Source organism: Melanerpes formicivorus, unplaced genomic scaffold (assembly GCF_026170545.1).
Source record: "Melanerpes formicivorus ecotype bairdi unplaced genomic scaffold, bMelFor1.0.p_v2 SCAF_14, whole genome shotgun sequence".
NCBI lineage: Eukaryota > Metazoa > Chordata > Aves > Piciformes > Picidae > Melanerpes > Melanerpes formicivorus.
The window spans coordinates 17144743-17165938 of NW_027142366.1; the positions used below are offsets into that span (position 1 = coordinate 17144743).

General features: G+C 47.0%; 1 protein-coding gene across 2 annotated transcripts in view; it reads left to right on the plus strand.

The window, feature by feature from the left end:
- The window catches only part of GTF3C1 (general transcription factor IIIC subunit 1), a 55920-nt gene that overhangs the window by 13316 nt on the left and 21408 nt on the right, over positions 1–21196 (plus strand). Inside the window, exons 9-22 of one of the 2 annotated variants that reach the window (XM_068147213.1) lie at positions 149–473; positions 2562–2773; positions 3506–3645; positions 5304–5457; positions 6852–6955; positions 7211–7392; positions 7735–8010; positions 10192–10337; positions 11319–11416; positions 13647–13743; positions 15305–15482; positions 17801–17936; positions 18520–18655; positions 20814–20895. In XM_068147213.1, the coding sequence (XP_068003314.1) occupies positions 149–473; positions 2562–2773; positions 3506–3645; positions 5304–5457; positions 6852–6955; positions 7211–7392; positions 7735–8010; positions 10192–10337; positions 11319–11416; positions 13647–13743; positions 15305–15482; positions 17801–17936; positions 18520–18655; positions 20814–20895 (2266 nt within the window). The remainder of the gene's footprint in view (positions 1–148; positions 474–2561; positions 2774–3505; positions 3646–5303; positions 5458–6851; positions 6956–7210; positions 7393–7734; positions 8011–10191; positions 10338–11318; positions 11417–13646; positions 13744–15304; positions 15483–17800; positions 17937–18519; positions 18656–20813; positions 20896–21196) is intronic. The other variant, XM_068147214.1, reaches the window with a different exon arrangement.

The window sequence follows — 21196 nt, forward strand, 5'->3', positions numbered from 1 at the left end:
GTTTTTGTTACTTAGTGAAGAGAATAACATGATATCTTTAGATGTGAGGGGAGAACAGTTAAGAGACTTTTTCCCACTTGCTGCTGGAAAACAGACTGCAGGAATGGGTAAGTGAGGTGGTGAAATAACCTTCCAACTGTTTCCTTAGGGCTTCATGGAGGATGAAGGACGGCAGAGGACAACAAAGTACGTCTCCTACGTTTTTGCAGAGGAGAGCGACCTGAACCGTCAGTTTGAGAGAGAGAAGGCAAGAAGTGAGCAGTTAGCCACAGTTACCTTGGCTCTGGTGCCAGAAGATTCCCTCCCTGTGGAAGAAGTCACACCTAGGGAGGATGATGCTTTAGCCTCAGAGTCTGACAATGAAGAAGAAGGGAAAGATGGCAGGAAGAGACAAAAAAGTCAGAAGGCCAACTCTGGTTCTCTGTTGAAATCAAGTTTCCAAGACACCACCCAACAGTCAACACCAGCTAAAGGTAAGTGATGGCTCTGACATTTGGGAAGAACCTTGCATTTTTCTTACAGATCCTTGCTTTAAAGGGAAAAAAACCCAACTCATCTGCTCTTAGCTTCCAATAAAGTTTCTGACACATATATTTTTGCACTTGATTATTTCTGTGCTTTTTTGATGTTCTTTTCCCCAGAAGAGTTATGTTTTGGAATGCTGTAGGTGTGCTTATCTTTGGAGTTTCTTAGGTTCTCTGATGTTTGACTGTCAGCCATCACTGGGAATATCAGCTTCTCCCTGTGTCATTTCAACCCCTTTTCTCCATGCACATGAAAGGGGCTCACACACTGTGCATGCCCCTTGGATATTGAGTTGTTTTCCTGGTGACTTGAAAGGCTGAAATGGTTCTGCAGAGGGTCAGACAAATGCCAATTCTGTTGCAAGGAAGGAGGCAGGACTGTGTGGCTAAAACTGGGCAGAGTGGGGAGACCAAGGTAGCTAGCAATCAGACTGGCTTAAGCTGCTAGCAGAAACAGCATCCATGGGTAAATTTTTTGTGTGCCTTGGATGTTCCCTGGTGAACTGACAAAGAATCTGTCATGGACTCTGGTTTTCAAAATACCTTGCAGCTCAGGCTGGGCCCATCAGAGAGCAGTATCTGGGTGGAACTTAAGTCCTTGAAGGCATCATAAGAGATTTGAATGTGCTTTGTATTTCTTGAGGTACCTAATTCCTTCCTCCCTCAGGAAAAGGGTGGGCTGTGCCACTCACTGAAGCACATCCATTCATTCCAGTGGATGTGTAAATGGCATCCTAGGTGTGGGAGATAGCACAGCAGCTGACAGCCCAGCCACTTCACAGTTTCAATTGTAACATACAAAAATTCTTCCCCTCTAGCTGTGGGTTTTTTTTTTCAGTTGGAAATTTCTCCTACTGAGCCTTAAGAGTCTATGCAAAATGTATTTGTTCATGTACTGGAGCACCTCTGCTATGAGGATAGGCTGAGGGAGCTGGGTTTGTTCAGCCTTAGAGAGGAGAAGACTCCAGGGGAACCTTAGGGCTACCTCCCAATACCTGAAGGGAGCCTATAGGAAGGCTGCAGTGGGACTTTTCTTGGGGGTGTCTAGAGACAGGAGAAGGGGGAATAGTATGAAGCTGAGGCAGAGTATGGTTAGACTGGAGCTGAGGAAGAAGTCCTTCAGTGAAAGGGTGGTGAGGCACTGGAATAGGTTGTCCAGGGAGGTTGTGGATGCCTCCTCCCTGAGGGTGTTCAAGGCCAGGCTGGGTGAGGCCTTGAGCAGCTGAGTCTACTTGAGAGGTGTCACTGCCTTTGGCAGGGGGGTTGGAGTAGATGATCTCTGAGGTCCCTTCCAACCTAAGTCATTTTAGGGTTCTGTGGTCCACTGTTTCAGACCTCTGAGTGGGATGAGCATATACAGAGTAATGCTGACTCCTTGTCTGAGAGCAGGTTAGCCATTAACTAATTGCTTTCAAGCAGCAGTAGGTTTGGGATTGACTTCACCCACAGCATATGGTAACTAAATGGTCTTCTCTCCTGAAGCTAACTGCTTTATTTTTTCCCAGTTATTTGGAATGTCTTAATGTGAAACCTCCCAGCCTTGTGGGGACGTATTTGAAAGAGGATGTGGTGGTTTAGTTGTTTATTTTGTTTAACTGCTTGAATGTTTCTGCACCTTCCTTGATAAACACCAAGAGAAGGGAGATTATCTTTGCAGTGATACCAAAGCCTCATCCTCATGCTGCTTTGAGCCAGAGAAGTCAGGTTTCTGGCAGAACCTGAGAATCTCTGTGACAGAATCTCTCTCCAGACAGCAGTTTCTGGATAAGCTAATCTGGCCCTTCATGGGCTTCTAAGTCTGCCTGTGAAGAGGCTTCTGCACTTAGAGTTTTATTTGGTGACAGGCAGCTCACTTTACTTTTGGAGGCTGGAGGCAGTCATTCGTGATCAAACCTCTGCTTCCAGCAGGGTAGAAGAGTGTGAACAGTGTAGCGGTGCCTGGGTGGGTGGGGGAGCGCTTTGTGTAGGGAGAAAGATGAACAGTTACAGGAAGCTGTGAAAGCAGAATAATTGCAAGGCTGTTTGCTCTCAAACCAGGCTCAAAGCCAGTGCCTGTGAAGTCTCAGGGGAAGAAGCTGTCTTCCCCTCAAACTGTTGAAGAGCCCAACGAACTCCCAGAAAACCTTTCAGGAGAGAATTCTACTTTGGAAACTCCAAAGCAGGAGTCCAATCTTTCCCTCTGTGCTCATTCTGCTGATGAGGATGGAGATGTGGCTGTGGTGGAGGAGGTCAAACTTGAAGACCCTAAGGTAAGGTCACATTTCTTCATATCCCTTGTTGTTTTTTCTGTCTGAGCTAAGTTCTGTGCTCTCACAGCAAGGCTGCAAGCTATAGGGGATTTAATAATTTGTGAGAATGTTGGGGCTTTTCTGTTTGATTTCCAAGTCTTTTAGCTGCATTGTCTAGAGGTGAAAATTATTCCAGGAGGCAGGAGGGTAGATGTCCAAAATACAGTTGTGGGTTAGTGCTCTCCAGATTCCTTGTGTTGACATAATGCACATCAGCACTTAACCCTGGTTGGAGCACACAGGTGCTCCATATCATCTCTGTCTGCTCTGAAGTAGGAGGAACAACAACAACAAAAAAAGAAATACCATGATTTTGACCTCTTGAGTTGTGTAGTTTCCCTGCTGCAGGACTGAGCCTGCAACAGGAAGCCTTTCTGAGAGACAAGATATGTTGGCTTGGACTCAGCACAATCTTAAGGCAGCTACCAGCTGTCTAGGCCAGAATGCTCGAGTATGGGATTGACAGGGAAAGTGCATAAACCTCTGTATCTAACAGCATGAAAATCTTAGTTTCTGCCTTGATTCTCTGCCTGTGAAGGGGAGAGGAAAGATCATCCCCCTCCGACTAGTCTGTTACAAACAAAACCATCAAAACCTCAGTTCCTCAGACGCTGCTGCGTGAGGAGCCAGCCTTGGGCCAGAGACATTCAACAGTTGATGTAAAATTGTTCTTCTGTCCATCCTGTGCACTAGAAGATGTGTGGCCAAAAGAAGGAGAAGCGTTCCAAAGCTACAGCGGTGGAGAGATCTCATGAAACCTACAGGCTGCTGAAGCGCAGGAATCTGATTGTGGAAGCCGTTGGAAACCTCCGGCTGATCGAAAGCTTGTTCACGTGAGTCCCTCTGAGAGCAGGCTGCGGGGGGCCTGATGCACTGTGCTGCTGGAAGCTCTATTTCAGCAAGCAGAGCATGGCCTTATTCCATCCTTGGCTTTTGTTGGCCCTGGTGGCACCCCGTGCTCTAGAGTTGGAGAGGAGGCACACAGAAGGTGGGGAGGGGTTGCAGTTACACTGAATCCTCCAAAGCAATCAGCCCCTTGGAAGCAGGAGCAGCTCTCTGCAGATCATGGCACAAGTGATTTATCTATTGGATCTTAATAGGCTACATAGAATTGTAGAATCACTAAGGTTAGAAAAGACTTCCAAGATCACTGAGTCCAACCACTATCCAGCACTGCCAAGTCCTCCCCAAAACCACATCCCTCAGCATCTACATGGTTTTGAACACTTCCAGCAACTGATTCCACCACTGCTGTGGGCAGCCTGTTCCAGGGCTTGACAACCCTGTCAGTGAAGACATTTTTCTAATGTCCAACCTAAACCTCCCATGGCACAATTTCAGGCTACTTCCTCTTGTCCTCTTGCTTGTTTCCTGGGAAAAGAGACCAACCCACACCTGGCTCCAGCCTCCTCTCTGGAAACTGTAGAGAGCCAGAAGGTCTCCCCTCAGCCTCTTCACCAGACTGAACACCCCCAGCTCCCTCAGTTGCTCCTCCCCAGCCCTGTTTCCCAGAGCCTTCCCTAGCTTTGCTGCCCTTCTCTGGACCTGCTCCAACCCCTCAATGTCCTTCTTGGAGTGAGAGGCCCAAAACTGAACCCAGGATTTGAGGTGCAGTCTAACCAGTGCCCAGTACAGGGCCCCAATCCCTGCCCTTATCCTGCTGACCACGCTATTACTGACAAGGGATAATGGATATAAACTTCAGCACAGGAGGTTTCACCTCAACATGAAGAGGAACTTCTTCACTGTGAGGCTCACAGAGCACTGGAAGAAGTTCCCCAGAGAGGCTGTGGAGTCTCCTTTGGGGATTTTTCAAGACCCATCTGGATGCATTCCTTTGCAACCTGCACTAGTTTCTATGGTGCTGCTCTGGGGCTGGACTCTATGAAGTCCCTTCCAACCCTTAACATCCTGTGATCCTGAGACTGGCCAGGATGCTGGTGGCCTCCTTTTATGTCCCATAAATTGAGATCAGAGAACTTTCTTCTCTGCTCACAGGGGCTTGGGGCCACTTAGTAGGATGCAGCACTTCCCTGCTGCCTACATTTTATTTCCTCACAGTTTCCAAACTTGTTCATGTTTTACTCTGCCATGGACTGTGGAGTGGAGACTCCTGTTCTCATGGCAGCCATCAGTGGGCACCAGGAGTCTAGCAAGGTCCTGTAAGTTTGCTTTTCTTTGCAGTTTTGTGTGGTGTGGTTTTATGTCCTCTCTTAACTTGCCTTGTCTGGACTGAAAATACTTCCCTGAATGTTGTAACATTGTTCAGCATTGTAAGATTCACCTCCAAAGAGAAAGTGCAGCTCTGGTGCTCTCCTGGAGTCTCAGCTTCCCAGTTGTCACGAATAGGGTTGCGCCATCCACTTTCTGTCAGCAGATGAGGTCCTGGCATGCCAATGTACACAGGGCTCCCCACATCCTCTAACAAACAGCTTAAGCCCAGCAATGCTGCAGACTGCCTAAAATTCGAGGTGTTTTGTGCATCTTTTAGGCTTCAGAAGATGGTGACGGATCAAGAGAAGCAAGAAGGTGTCTCCACTAAATGCTGCAAGAAGTCCATTGTCCGCCTGGTGCGGAGGCTTGCACAAGAAGGACTCCTCAGGCTCTACCACACCACAGTCATTCAGGATGGCATTAGTAAAAAGGTGACTGCACAGACCCCTGGCAGCAGAAGCAGCTTCTCTCACAACCTTCTGATTTATTGACATATTTTGGGCTGGAAGTCATGGGGATGATTTCACTCTCTGTAGCAGAACCCACAGCTGAGCTGCCCAGCAGCTACATGTCCCAAACTAAGCTACTGTGAAAAATAGATTAGTGCTTTCAATTATTGTGCTGCAGATAATTGTGAGACCAAGGAATAGTCCAGAGATCAAAGTCTCTGAATCTCCCTTCTGAGAGGTTCTGCTTCTTATCAGTTATGCAATTCATGGTTCTCTCCCCACGCTGCAGTACAATTCTGGCTAATCCCCTCCTGAAAGTCAGGAGTATATGAGACAGCATGAGTTAGCTTCTGAGCTGAAACTGAAGAGAACATGATCTGTCTGTTTTAAAACAAAAATTAAGGTTTATGGCAGTAAAATACCTGTAGTTGTAAAGCTGGGGCTTTGTAACTGCTATGAGGAGAGGCTGAGGGAACTGGGGTTGTTCCACCTAGAGAAGAGAGGACTCTGGGGGGACCTTAGAGCTGCCTCCCAGTACCTAAAGGGACCCTACAGGAAGGCTGAAGAGGGACTTTTCATAAGGGTGTCTAGCAACAGGACAAGGGGGAATGGTTTTAAGCTGAGGGAGAACAGGGTTAGCATGGAGCATAGGAAGAAATTCTTTGGTACAAGAATGGTGAGACTTTGGAACAGGCTGCCCAGGGAGGTTGTGGAAGCCTCCTCCCTGGGGGTGTTCAAGGCCAGGTTGGGTAGGGCCTTCAGCAACCTGGGCTAGTGAAATTTGTCCCTGCCCATGGCAGGGGCGTTGGAGTAGATCTCTCAGGTCTCTTCCAAACCAAACTATGAAATCTCCCCCTGCACAATTCCTGTAGGGCACCTGTGGGATCTTACCAGTGCTGTCAGCAACAGCACATGCTAGTTTGGCCTTATGAGGCTGGGCTTTTCAGTTGTCCCTTTCAGCCTAATATCTGCAAGTTAAAGTGTCTGTTCCCCAAATATTGCAGATGTTAAAAATCCAAATACCTGAGGTTTGTAGGACAGATGTTAACTGTTGATACAGAGACCATAGGGTCTGGCCTCTTGCTTAATGCAAACTGGCAACAGCAGTCTTCATAGAACCATAGAATGGGTTGGAAGGGAGCTCCAAAGGTCATCTAGACCAACCCCTGTGCAGCAAGCAAGGGCATCCTGCACTAGATCAGTTTGCTCAGTTCTCACCCAAAAGTGTTCACACTCGGTGAATTCCTAAACCCTCATGGGATCCACCCATCCTGGCTACAGTTAGCTGACAGTCTGTTCATCTTTGACTGTTTATGCAGCTGCTTAAGAGCCACTCTCCCCATAAACAGCTTTTTGGTTTGTGCTGCTCTGAGCAGGTGGAGTTTGTTGTGCATCCTTCAGTGAGCCCTAGCGATCCCCTTGTCAAGAGTGCCATCGAGCAGGTGCGCTTCCGGATCTCCAATTCAAGCACCGCCAGCAGGCAAGTGGCAGGGATGGTCTGGGTGGCTTGTGGGGACCTGGGCTTCCCTGCTGTGTGCAATCAGAGGCAGAGGAAAGGGGGGGGAATTAAAAAAAAACAAAAGTAAGCAAAAGAAAAGCAAATTCTCCTCTTTAGCCACGGAGAAATGGAAGCATAGAGGTGGAGCAAGATGCTGCACATCTCCTGAAGTCAGGAAAGCAAAGGCATTGAAGTCTGCTGCACTTTTTAACCAAATGCTGTGTGGTTTTAATACAGGATTAAAGCTCCCCAGACACCAGCATCCCAAGACCATGCTGAGGAAGAAAATGGGGGGCAAGAGGCAGCCCCTGCTTCGGGAGAAGCGCAAGAAGGCTCCTGTAAAGCTGATAGTAGTCGTGCAGGGAAGAGCGATGAGAAAATGGGCATCAGCCAGCTGAAAAACTATCACCCAGTTACAGGTACAGCTAACTGGGCTTAATGGCATCCTGCTTTGCCTGTTTTTACAGTCCCTCTCAGCTATTGGGCTTTCCTAAGATACAATTGGGGTTTAGGGTTTTTTTCTTCTTTTATAGAAGATAAATGGGGTTTAGATTCCAGCAATCTCACTGTCCAGGGCTTTCTTTGCTGCTCATTTCTTACTCTGCAAGCTGGAGTACTTGCATTCATTACTGCTTTATTGTTTGTAGCTTAGTATTTGTAACAGGCATTGACTTTCAACTGCCCATCTCTGCAGAGGCAGCTGCTTCTCCTGATCTAATCCTCTCTTCATTTCTGCATGGTAACTTCATCTTCCCTCACAGTTCCAGGACTTGGGCGTTCCCTTGGCTTCCTTCCCAAAATGCCCCGTTTAAAAATGGTCCACATGTTCCTCTGGTACTTAATTTATGGGCACCCTTTGAATGAAACACAGCAAAAAGGAGGTGCTGATGGTGAGAAAAAAGGCAGCAAGCAAGGGCTGGATGCAAATGCAACTGTCATTGAAGCACAACCAGATGGGACCTTAGAAATTGTGACAGCTGAGGTACACCCTGAAACCTCTGCCCAGGAGACTGAAGCAGAGCTGTCTAATCAAACAGGTAAGAGATGACACATCCTGACTTTGCTACAGGCTTGGCCATGGTTCAGTGTAGTACTGCCATGAGTGATTGACAGTAAGATTGCCATGAAAACACCTGAAGGTAGGAACACAAATGTTTGAAATAAACACGCAGCTATCATTAATGGCCTGGGCTCCAGCTGAAAGGGATCTCATGCAGGGACATTGTTCTGGAGAGTGAAGTAGAGTGGGGGAGTAAAAAGTTGGGAAGTTTGCTGCTAGTTGAGTGAGCAGGATTTGAATTCTGAGTTGGGGTCATTCAGCCTGAAGAGGACAAGACTGTGAAGAGACCTCAGAGCAACCTTCCAGTATCTGGAGGGGGCTACAGGAGAGCTGGAGAGGGACTTCTGACAAAGGCATGGAGAGGCAAGGATGAGGGGTAATGGCTTCAAACTGGGAGAAGCTGGATTGAGATGAGACATTAGGAAGAAATGTTTTCCTATGAGGGTGGTGAGGCTTTGGATCAGGTTGCCCAGAGAACTTGTGGAGGCTCTAAGGCTTGGAATGTTCAGAGCCAGGCTGGATGGGGCCTTGAGCAAGATGATTTAGGAGGAGGTGTCCCTGTCTATGGCAGGGAGATTATAACTAGATAATCTTTAATGTCCCTTCCAAGCCAAACCATTCTGTGTTAACCTCAGGTAAATTTGCAGCAATGCTTTAGATTTCATCTCAGTAGGTACAGGGCTCCAGAGAAGCCCTAGTTACAGCATCATTGCTTAAACTAACTTAGCAATGTTGCTACTTCTATTTCTTTGCCAAAAAGAACTTGTAAGGGGGAACAAGATACATGTCTTACAAAGTAAAAAGGACATTAGAGGGAGTTGATAAACTGCTGTCCATGCTATTTGGTATAGAAAAATAAATCCTTGGGTTGGGTATCCAGAATGTTTTTATTTCTCATAGAATGCTGTAAGGATAGTTAAGTCTTGCAAGAGATGAGCTAAGTGAAAAATGCAGCCTTAGGAGGGTAGTGCAAGTGCAATAACCATACTTCAGAACATGGCAAATTCATTATATTGGTTGCTGTCAGGCATCCTCTGAAATGTCTGTGCAAGCTAAGGAAAAAGAGCAGACACAGTAGGCTGAATGTGCTTTGCTTTTCCAGAGTCCTCATCCACACTGAAAAAGCCCTGTAGTGGTCCACTTCAGAAAAGATTGAAAATCAATGGCTTAGATGATTTTCAGGTCATTTCAGATGTACAGATTTCCAGCCTGGGAACTGCCAAATGTGTTCTGCTTGCACACTCCCAGTAAAGCCATTGCTGTAAGCATGATGTTTGTCCTGCCTGCATCTCACGCTGGAGGGCAGGGATCCGTCCAAAGGGACCTTGACAGGCTGCAGAGCTGGGCCCAAGCCAACCTCCTGAAGTTCAACAACACCAAGTACAAGGAACTGCATCTGAGTCAGGGCAATCCCAGGCACCTATAGAGGCTGGGCAGGGACTGGCTTGAGAGCAGCCCTGAAGAAAAGGACTTGATGGTGCTGGTGAATGAGAAGCTCAACAGGAGCCAGCAGTGAGCACTGGCAGCCCAGAGAGCCAAGCAGAGCCTGGGCTGCAGCAAGAGAAGCGTGGCCAGCAGGTTAAGGGAGGCAATTCTCCCCCTCTACTCCACTCTGCTGAGACTACACCTGGAGCACTGTGTCCAGTTCTGGACCCTCTATTACAGGAAAGATCTGGAGGTGCTGGAAGGTGTCCAGAGAAGAGCCATGAGGATGAGCAGAGGGCTGGAGCTCCTCTACTATGGAGACAGATTGAGAGAGTTGAGATTGTTCAGTTTGGAGAAGAGAAGGGCCCAAGGAGACCTTCTTGTGGCCTTCCAGTATCTGCAGGGGGCTACAAGAAAGCTGGGGAGGGACTTCTCAGGATGTCAGGGAGGGATAGGACGGTGGGGGTGGAGCAAAACTAGAAATGGATAGATTCAGATTGGATGTGAGGAAGAAGTTGTTCCCCATGAGGGTGGTGAGAAACTGGCACAGATTGCCCAGGGAGGTGGTAGAAGCCTCACCCCTGGAGGTTTTGAAGGCCAGGCTGGATGTGGCTGTGAGCAAGCTGATGTAGTGTGAGGTGTCCCTGGCCATGGCAGGGGGGTTGGAACTGGCTGAGCCTTCAGGTCCTTTCCAACCCTAACAATTCTGTGATTCTGTGATTCTTGTTCCTAGTGTACGTGGATGATGTGTCCTGGACACGCTACGTCCCTCCTCTGCCTGTGCACAGAGAGTTTGGATTTGGATGGGCTCTCGTTAGTGACATTCTTCTCTGCTTGCCTCTCTCTGTCTTTGTTCAGATAGTGCAAGTCAGCTACAAGGTACAGTGCTTCTTTTGGCTTAGGTTGGTTTTCTTTAAGGTCTCTACTCTGCCCTGGTGAGACCACACTTGGAATACTGTGTCCAGTTTTGGGCTCTCCAGTTCAAGAGTCATGTGGACTTGCTGGAGAGAGTCCAATGGAGGCTATGAGGATGACTGGGAGACTTAGACATCTCCCCTGGGAAGAAGGACTGATAGCCCTGTGGCTGTTTAATCTTGAGAAGAGGAGGCTAAGAGGGGATCTTATCAATGTCTATAAATATCTGAGGGGTGGGTATCAGGATGAAGGTGCCAGGCTCTTTCTGGTGGTGCTCAGGACAAGGAACAATGGGTACAAGCTGGAACCCAGGAGGTTCCATCTCAACTTAAAGAGAAACTTCTTTGGTGTGGTGGTGCTGGAGCAGGCTGCCCAGAGAGGTTGTGGACTCTCCTTCTCTGGAGACTTCCAAAACCTGCCTGGACTTGTTCCTGTATGAACTGCCCTGGGTGATCCTGCTGTGGCAGCAGGGTTGGACTTAATGATCTCTGGAGATCCCTTCCAACTCCTAACGTTCTGTGATTCTGTCTGCTAATGGCAACTGTACCTATAAGCAGTAACAAATGTCCTCTTGGTCTGTTTGACCCAAACTAGGCATTGGAGATAAACACCTCAGTTCTTGATAGCTTTTTCTGCTGGAGAGAGAGTTACCTTTACAGCCACAGTGAAAACAACTCTCTAGCCCTGTAATACTGCAAATGCCTGTTTTGCAAAGAGCTTTTTTAATCTCCCAGCCTCCTCTGCCTCATTGATTAACAGGAATAATGTTAAAGCTTAGAAAATATTTCAGTTGACACTTCTGGCAGCGAAGCTTTGATACTTGAAAGGCTGGAGTTGTATTTCACATTTTGATTAACTTGAAAGTAATTCTATTTCACATTGGGCTTTGATTAACTTGAAAGTAATTCTATTTCCCATTTGGCTTAACTTCTCTAATCATTCTAGGTGGAGGGGCTGGAAGATTTTTTAACTGATCCCCTCAAAAAGCACACTCTGATCAGATTCCTTCCAAGGTCAGTTCGGCAGCAGCTCCTCTACAAAAGGTAAGGAGAAGAGGCAAAGTAAACGGCTCTAGGGAGGAGACAGCAGTGGGTTCCTGTTATTTCCTGTTTGTGTCAAAGAGGATGTTGTGCCTTAAAACAAGGATCATCAGTCTGCCAGGCAGAGCTTGCCAAATTGTATTTTTCTCTCCCAAATAGAAGGTAATAAGAATCTAATAAACAATATTCATGTATGCTGTCAGGCAGTCTTTGAGAACTGGGAGCTTCTGTCCTTCATAACTCATCAGCAGGATGTTGCTTCTGTATAAAACACACTCCTGACTGCTTCTAAATTCAGACTTTAGTGGAGTTTAAATGTTGCTGTCCTTCATAAATCTTTCAGGAGACGCCACACTTCACAGTTCCTGCCTCTCGTACGCACCATTCAATTGCCACTCCTGCTCCCATTGGCATGGCTGCCATTGTTTGCCATTCCTCATCTAGGAGATTTAAAAACTGGCTTTGGACTGAAGATAGGAGAGGAAAGCACCATTAACAGAAAGTGATTTCAACCCACCACAGAATGTGGGGACTCCACAGCAGCATGTTCGTTTCCCTGGGAAGCCATTGCTAAGGGAATGAGTTTATGTGGTTGGAGGCTTAGCCAATATCTATTTGGAGGTTAGGAACAAGCTCTTTACCATGAGTGTAGTGGAACACTGGAACAGGTTGCCCAGAGAGGTAGTTAGGCCCCATCCCTGTAGATATTCAAGGTGAGGCTTGACAGGGCTGTGGGCAACCTGATCTGGTTACTGCAGATGGTGTTGGGCTGGATGACCTTTGGGAGGTCCCTTCTTCCAACTCAGACCATTCTATGATGCTATTTGCAAACCTGCAGCCCGTCAGTGGTGAGCAGTGCTGGACAGTATCAGCTGGCAGGACTTGTGGCCAGCTCAGCTTTGCAGTTCCTTACCCTTTACTTGTGAAATCTTAATAAGAATGGAATGGAATGGAATGGAATGGAATGGAATGGAATGGAATGGAATGGAATGGAATGGAATGGAATGGAATGGAATGGAATGGAATGGAATGGAATGGAATGGAATGGAATGGAATTAACCAGATTGGAAGAGACCTTCAAGATCATTGCATCCAACCTATCATCCAACACCATCTAAACAACTAAACCATAGCACCAAGCACCCCATCCAGTCTCTTCCTAAACACCTCCAATGATGGTGACTCCACCACCTCCCTGGGCAGCACATTCCAATGGGCAATCTCTCTTTCTATGAAGAACTTCTTCCTAACCTCCAGCCTAAACCTCCCCTGGCACAGCTTGAGACTGTGTCCTCTTGTTCTGGTGCTGCTTTGCCTGGGAGAAAACACCAATCCCCGCCTGGCTACAACCTCCCTTCAGGTAGTTGTAGAGAGCAAGAAGGTCTCCCCTGAACAAGGGAACTGGATTTATAGCGGTGTCAGACATTTGCTATCTCCATCTGACAGGTTTCTGCAAAACAGTGTGACCTGGAACCAAGTGATCTCTGTGCCCCCCATGGCTTCTAACTCAACCAAATGTACTTGAGTGTTTTCTAGGCTTGTTGAACAATCTCTCTGAGCCCCAGGGAAAACTCCTGCCAAAAGACAATTCCCTGTTAACTGCACAAGATCTTAGCAAGTTAAATTGGGCAAAGCTGAATTTCTGACAAACTCTGAGACAAGATCTTGCAAAAGCTTCCAGAAACTCCCAGAGGGTTGCCATCCAAGGAGATGCACAGCATGGGAAACGTTGTGCTTTTTGCTCTGCCAAAGCTATAAGTAACTGAAAACAGTTTCTTGGAGCAGGAATGCCACACAACCTTCACTGCCAGAATCCTTGCCCAGTTCTTTGCATGTGCATATGCAAAGGCTTATCAGCCTTATTGAGCACTTAGCAGCCTGTTATGGTAGTCAGGTCTTCTTTTCATAACACAGAACTGCTCCTGGTGCCTTGTCTGATTCATTTTGATATTTCTGGGCAATCTTTTTCCTTCACTAACAAAATTTCAGTCAGTTTTTGGCTAAGATCCTGTTTATGCTTTGAGAAAAGGGAATCTGGAGCCTTGGGCTAATTGTGTATTTCCTGTAGGCGGACAGTTCAAACAAAATACCTCTTCAGACCTTTTAAACCTCAGTGCTGCAAAAATTAAGGTTCCCTGAAGCTCCAGGTTGCTGCATGGACAGGGCATGTTTTCTGCTGTCACTGTTCCTGTTATCATCTGTTCTAACTGTACTACTTCTGATGCTGCTGCAGGAGGTACATCTTCTCAGTGGTAGAAAGCCTTCAAAGGTTATGTTATATGGGACTGATACAGTTTGGCCCAACAGAGAAGTTTCAAGACAAAGACCAGGTAATTTTTAATACCTATCTTTTCAATTTAGCCATTGTTCTTCATGGTATTTGTCCAGTGAAGCAAATGCAAGCTTTGGGGGTTGTGGTTACCTTAAGTAAAGGCAATTCTGCATCAGTGAAGTACTGATGTTTCAGATCTCCATGCAAACCTCCAGCTCCAAGTGGCACTGAAAGTTGTGCAGATAACTGTTGCCTCCTCATCTGGAAAGACTCCAATGAAGGATCTTGACAGGCTTGAGAAGTGGGCCAGTGCCAACTGCATGAGGCTCAACAAGTCAAAAGTGCAAGGTCCTGCAGCTGGGTTGGGTCAACCTCAGGCACAAATCCAGGCTGGGAGCAGAGTGGGTTGAAAGTATCTCTGAAAGAAAAGACTGGGACGTGTTTATTGGTGAGAAGCTCACCATGTGCCAGCAGTGCCCTCATGCAGCCCAGCAGGCAGCTGTGTGCTGGGCTCCAGCCAGAGGAGTGTGGGCTGCAGGGCAAGAGAGGGGATTCTGACCTCTTGCTCTGCTGAGACCCCACCTCCAGTACTGTGTCCAGTTCTGATGTCCCCAGCATAAGAAGGTCACAGAGCTGGTGGAGTGTGTCCAGAGGAACCACAGAGATGATCCAAGGGCTGGAGCAGCTCTGCTGTGAGGACAGGCTGAGGGAGCTGGAGGTGTTCAGCCTGAGGAAGAGAAAACTCTGGTGGGACCTTAGAGCAGCCTGCCAGTACCTGAAGGGATCCTGCAGGAAGGCTGCAGAGGTTTTTTTTTTTTCCTGAGGGTGTGTAGAGACAGGAGAAGGGGGAATGGTTTGAAGCTGAGGCAGAGCAGGGTTAGACTGGACCTCAGGAAGAAGTTCTTCAGTACAAGGGTGGTGAGACTCTGGAATAGGCTGCCCAAGGGAGGTTGTGGATGCCTCCTCCCTGAGGGTGTTCAAGGCCAGGCTGGGTGTGGGCTTGAGCAGCTGAATCTAGTGAAGAGGTATCCCTGCCCATGGTGGGGAGGTTGGAGTAGGTGATCTCTGAGGTCCCTTCCAACCAAAGCCATTCTATGAAATGTGTCATGCTGAACGTTGCACACAATAATGGTCTGAGAGGTTCAAGGCTATGAAAAGCAAGCATACCCCATTCTGTTCCATCAGGGTGTTAGGCACTGGGTATCTGACAGAACAAACTCACTGATCAGGGTAGCATAATGACATTGATCTGCATCTTGTTTTACATAGGAAAAGGCAGTCCCAGCTTGGAGTTTGTGAGAGGAAAGATAATTAGGCCCCAAACACATCTGTTCAAATCCTGAGTAACAGCTTGTAGGAAATAGTCACTCTGTGGAAACTTGGAATATCCTGTGTGCAAGGGGTAAACAGACTGTTCTAAATCTAGAAATGAGATGGCTGGGTGGCTGGCAAAGGAAGTTTGGGATTACAATGCAGTAGGGTGGGGCTAGGTGTGTCCTCCCTCAGAGCACTGTCTCAAAATAGCAAAGACTGAGAATAAGCTAAAGAGGCCTGACCTCGATGAAGCTGTGTCCTGCAGTTTCAACTGTTTGCAGCCTGACATGTGGTGTGTTTGACAGGTCTTTGTGTACATGAAGAGAAATGCTGTGATTGTTGACACCACCATCTGTGACCCTCACTACAACCTGGCTCACAGCAGCCGCCCCTTTGAGAGGCGCTCGTACGTCCTGGGCACCATGCAGGACGTGGAGAACTTCTGGTTTGACCTGCAGTTTGTCTGCCTCAACACACCACTGGGTATGGCATCACTCAACACTCTTAGCACCTCTGCTCTATATTCTCCTCACATCACAGTTCCTCCTTCTCCCCTCAAACTTGAGGTAGGCTCTGTTTTGTCACTTTCAACGTTCTGTCCATATGAATTCTGTGCAGCTCAGATCCAAGAAGCAGAATTGTGCCCTTCTGGTAGTTTTCAACTTTTTGAGAGCAGTGCTAAGGGAGAAGAACTGGTGTCCTGTCAGAAGTGGGAGGTTTGCTAATAGAGGTTCTCCTCCCCCTCTGCTCTGCACTGGTGAGGCCACAGGTGGAATATTGTGTCCAGCTCTGGGCCTCTCAGTTCAAGACAGACAGAGAGCTGCTTGAAAGAGTCCGGCGCAGAGCCACGAGGATGATGAAGGGAGTGGAACATCCCTTCATACAAGGAGAGACTGAGGGAGCTGAGGCTCTTTAGCTTAGAGAAGAGGAGACTAAGAGGTGACCTCATTCATGTTTATAAAGATGTCAAGGGAGAGTCCTGAGAGGATGGAACCAGACTCTTCTTGGTGACAGGACAAGGGGCAGTGGGTGGAAGTTGAGGCATAGAAAGTTTCATGCATATATATGAGGAAAAAAAATTTCCCTGTGAGGGTGACAGAACTCTGGAGCAGGCTGCCCAGGGAGGTTGTGGAATCTCCCTCTCTGGAGATACTCAAAACTCACCTGGATGTGTTCCTGTGTGATCTGGTGTAGGTGCTCCTACGCTGGCAGGGGGTTGGACTGGATGAGCTTTTGAGGTCCCTTCCAGCCCCTGAAATTCTGAGATTCTGTTAGATTTTAATCCAGTTGTAAAAGAGCCTTTTTGAAAAGAGTTACTAGGCCATTGCCACCATAGCTCTCTGCTGGGCTGAGCAGAGATCCCTTTTCTTTAGGAAGATGTGGCTAAGCCTTCTAATGGATAGCCCAGGTTGCATTAGGAGTGGAAGCTGAGGTTTATGGCCCCCAGGTTTTTTGGAGCTGATTTTTGTATTTGGGCCCTTTACATGTTTTAATATATACATACAACTAGAAGAACACAGAATAAAGACAGAAATGGCAAATAAGATCTGCCTCCTGAAACCCTAAACAACACTCTTCAGCATTTGTGTACTTCAGTCAGCCAGGTAAAAGGATCTTTTTGTGATGCTGTGTTACCTTTGTGTTGAAGCAGTTGTGTGAAGAGGCTCCTTACCTGTCTGTCAAATGGTGCTGGGTTTGTGGTTGCAGCTTGTGCAGGCTGCTCAGACCCTGGTTACTTTTTGCCTCCCAACTCCCCAGTTTGCATCTTTTTGGAAGCTTTGTTGTGTTCCTGTTCAGTATTTGCCATGTTGAGCTGGAAGGGAAAATTGCTGTCTGCTGGATTGAAATTTATATTGGAGATCAGATGCCTGCCTGAGATCCAGGCCTGCCCTATTGTCTTTGCAGCAAGGGCAGCCAAAACGTAGCAGTAAGCCAGAAACTGGATTCTCTTCCTGCCTTTTGAGTTTTGCCACTCTAAAACCATCTCATGACTCCTCTGATCTCCAGCCTAGAGGTGCTGGATGTGCAATTCCTTCACATGGTGTTTCAGCAGTCACAACCTGCTACTGTGTTTCTTAAGGGTTTGGGTGTCTGAGAAGCTGTGATCCATGCCTAGAATATCAGTCAGCTGCTGATGTTTTTTCCTTACAAAGGGTACTAGCCTCCCATCTCTTCTGCCCTGAATACAATTTTGGCCAAGCTAGTGCCTTGTACTGGAAATTAACTGGCACACCATTAGCCCCTGTGAGAAGGTAGCAGGATTTAATGAGAGGGGCTCCTGTTTGGGAGCAGTAGTTTGCCACAGCAGGGTGGCTTGAAAATGGGTGGATGTCAAGTTTGTGAGGGGTTTGGAGCACAAGCCCTGGGAAGAGAGGCTGAGGGAGCTGGGGTTGCTTAGCCTGGAGAAGAGGAGGCTCAGGGGAGACCTTACTGTTCTCTACAACTACCTGAAGGGAGGTTGTAGCCAGGTGGAGGTTGGTCTCTTCTCCCAGGCACCCAGCGCCAGAACAAGAGGACACAGTCTCAAGCTGTGCCATGGGAGGTTTGGGCTGGATGTTAGGAAGAAGTTCTTCATAGAAGGAGAGATTTGCCATTGGGATGTGCTGCCCAGGGAGGTGGTGGAGTCACCATCCCTGGAGGTGTTTAGGAAGAGACTGGGTGGGGCACTTGGTGCCATGGTTTAGTTGATTAGACATTGTTGGATGATAGGTTGGACTCAATGATCTCAAAGGTCTTTTCCAACCTGGTCTATCCTGTCCTGTCCTTCTTGTCCTGATAGTCAAAACCATTTTTGTACCCAGGAGTTGTCCGCTGTCCTCGTTCCAAGAGAAGCAATCTTCAAGGGGAGGAGACTGCCCTGGATGTGGAAATGGAACAAGAGTCAGCAGCGGATAAGCACAACCTGGAACGCAAGTGTGCGATGCTGGAGTACACCACGTAGGTCATCTTCATCCCTGGGGGCTGAATAGAGCAGGCCAAAAGAATTGGCTGGGGCTGAGGCTGTTACTCAATGGCAGGTGCAGTTCAGACTCTAGATTGGATATGTACTTAAACAAGCATTAGTGTATTTGTTGAGACACTGGAGGGATGAGTGCTTGACAGTCAGTGTGGCAAATGCAGAACTCTGGTTGCCTTTTAATTCAGTGGAAGATTTTCCCCACACTTGTCCTGAGGCAGTTCCTCCTCTGAGCATGTATCTTCCCTAGCCTGTGGCAGGAATAGTGCTGAGAACAGAGTTTTAGCATGGCCACTGGAACTTAGTTAACAATAATGAGGTTGCTCTGGATGCAGTCTTAAAACTGAGAGCTCAGGCATTAAATATCAGGGGTGAAAACTTAGTGGAAGAGCATTGCCATGCCACTTCTAGAGCTACTTCTGCTGCTTTTCCTCCTTCTAAGCCCTGCATGAACCGGGAATGCAAGGGAGGGGTTCTGCTCATGGCATGCATATCACTGAAGAGCAGCTCAGAAGGCACTGCCTGCAAAATCATCACTGTGCACTTGGTTACTCTTCCTCTTAGAGGCACCCGAGAGGTAGTTGATGATGGAACTATCCCTGGAGATGGGTTAGGAGCTGCAGGCCTGGATTCCAGCTTTTATGGGCATCTCAAACGCAACTGGATGTGGACAAGCTACATCATGAACAAGACTAGGAAGGTGAGGCTCCTTAGAATGGACAGACTGTAAGCACTTCTCCAAACTTCAATGCTCTTAAGGTTGAGATACTGGTAACGCAGAGGTGCTGCTTGCCTGCTCTCTCAGTCATGCATCTCAGCAAGGCTTTGCGTCACTGGAAAGAAATGAATGCCAAGTGTGGCGAATCTCAGTGCTGAGTGAATGAAGGAACTGGATGTAAATTTTACCTGCATTGAATCTGATAATGCACTCAACCAAAGCGAAAATACTGAGCAGCTCAGACTACTTAGTGCTGCCTTTCTGAAGCAGAGAATTTGTCAGGTGAAAAATGAAACACCCAGAGCAAGGAAATAAGAAAATAAAATAAACTACTAGGAAGGGGGGGAGTTAAAAAACCAACCCAAAGGCAAATAAGAATTGCTATGCCAGTGCTGGCTAATGTCCTGTCTCTGATGTTTGCCAAGAAAAGATTTGTAGGGAAGGCTGGAAGAGCAATGTAAATATATAGTGGTAGTTCCTCAGAACCTTCTCCCAGCTGTTGGAAAGTTTGACTCAAGAGCATTCTAAACTTGAGGGTGATGTTTCAAAGCTGCTTTTTGGTTCTAGCATTATTACTCTAATTAGGTTTTTCTTGGACACATGTACATCTTCAGTATCTACAACCTCATACAGCAATGTGTTTCAGAGTCCTGTCATGTGTCACCACGTCCTTTGGATGTTTTTAAGCTCTCTAATAATTGCAGCACTAAGGGAAGCTGTAAAAATTATTCTTCACTATCCTTTCTGTTCCCCATTATCATCTCATTTTAAAGAGTGGTAGCTACTAAGCTGCTTAACTGTGCCCAGCATGGAACCTGCTCTTGTTCCCTTCCTTTTAGCCTGTTCTACTATATCCTTTCTAAGGTGAAGATAGAATCACATATTGTATGCAGGCTGCAGCCAGGCAGGGATTTTTATAGCTGCATTGTGCTGCTCTCCTTTCCTAAGAATTCTTTACATTTGCTTTGCTTTTTTGCCCATCTCCAAGCACTGCACAGGTACTTCCACAGAAATATCTTCCCTTACCCTACCCTGTGCTGTGGTCAAATTAAAGCTTATCAGTCTGCATGTAAGAGAAGAGTTGCTTGGCTTTACCTCAGGCAGGATCACTTCACTCTGAATTTCATCTCATGTTCTGATTGTGGTGCCTCTCTTTTTGGAGATACTCAAAACCTACCCTGGATGCATTCCTGTATGATCTACTCTAAGTGATCCTGCTCTGGCAGAGGGGTTGGACTGGGTGATCTTTTGAGGTCCCTTCCAACCCCTAACATTTTGTGATTCTGTCACCTAGTTGTTCAGAATGAACAGGGCCTTCTGCAGTTCTTCAGTCTTGGCTCTCCTTTCTACAGCTGTGACCACCCTCTGTCACCATCTCTGTCTTGGCTTTCCTTTCTACAGCTGTGACCACCCTCTGTCACCATCTCTGTCTTGGCTTTCCTTTCTACAGCTATGACCACCCTCTGTCACCATCTCTGTCTTGGCTTTCCTTTCTACAGCTGTGACCACCCTCTGTCACCATCTCTGTCTTGGCTTTCCTTTCTACAGCTGTGACCACCCTCTGTCACCATCTCTGTCTTGGCTTTCCTTTCTACAGCTGTGACCAACCTCTATCACTATCTAATTCCACACAAGAGAAACTGGCTTTGCTGAGGATGGCAGAACTACATTGCAATCAGTTTAGTCTTAGGTTTAAGATGGGTAGAATGTGATGTAGGAGGCATTTACTGAGTGCTTCTGTCTGCATTCTGGTTGTGTGCTTTCAAGAATTTCCTTTGGAGTGTAAAATGCTTTGGAAAAGGGCTGTTCTACAGGCAATTCTGCTCAGCCTCTGTAGCAGTGAAAGAATCAAACATTTCTTTGCCAGTGATGACTTCAGCAAATCTCCTCAAATGTAGAAGAAGTTCTAACCTTCTAATCTTGTGGTGATTGCAGTATGATTTAAGAACATCTCTAGAGCTATGCAAATCTGTGGTAGTAACAAGACAGGCTTGGAAAATAAGACATATTGTAGTCAAGGATGTTATCCTTTTCACTGATAATGTACTTCTGACCCTTCTCAAAGGATGTTGTGCATAGTGATGTTAAAAGCAGTGCCCTTCTTTTGCATATCACCAGTTTTAAAGCTGTCTTGTCTTAGGAAAACACAGGTTCTGAGAACAGACTGACAGTGAGACTCCAAACCTTCCTAACCAAACACCCCCTGCCACTCAGTACTGGAGGTAAGGTGCTGGGGTCTGCAACTCTGTTATAGCTGTTACTGTCTTTTCTCAAACCCAGTGTGGAGGATGTGGGTTGTTCCTGTCTCCTTACAGTAATCTGAGATGCTTCTGGGGCAGTAAAATGGGTAACTGATGTCCTTCCCTATTTATGGATCTACAGAACAGTAACTATTTATCCAGTATTGATGGCCCAGGCTGTTCCTGTCTCCTTACAATGATCTAGGATGCTTCTGAGGCAGTAAAATAAATATGTAAATAGTTTCCTATAGAAGCATCATTTCTGTCCTTTGTAATTTCTGGT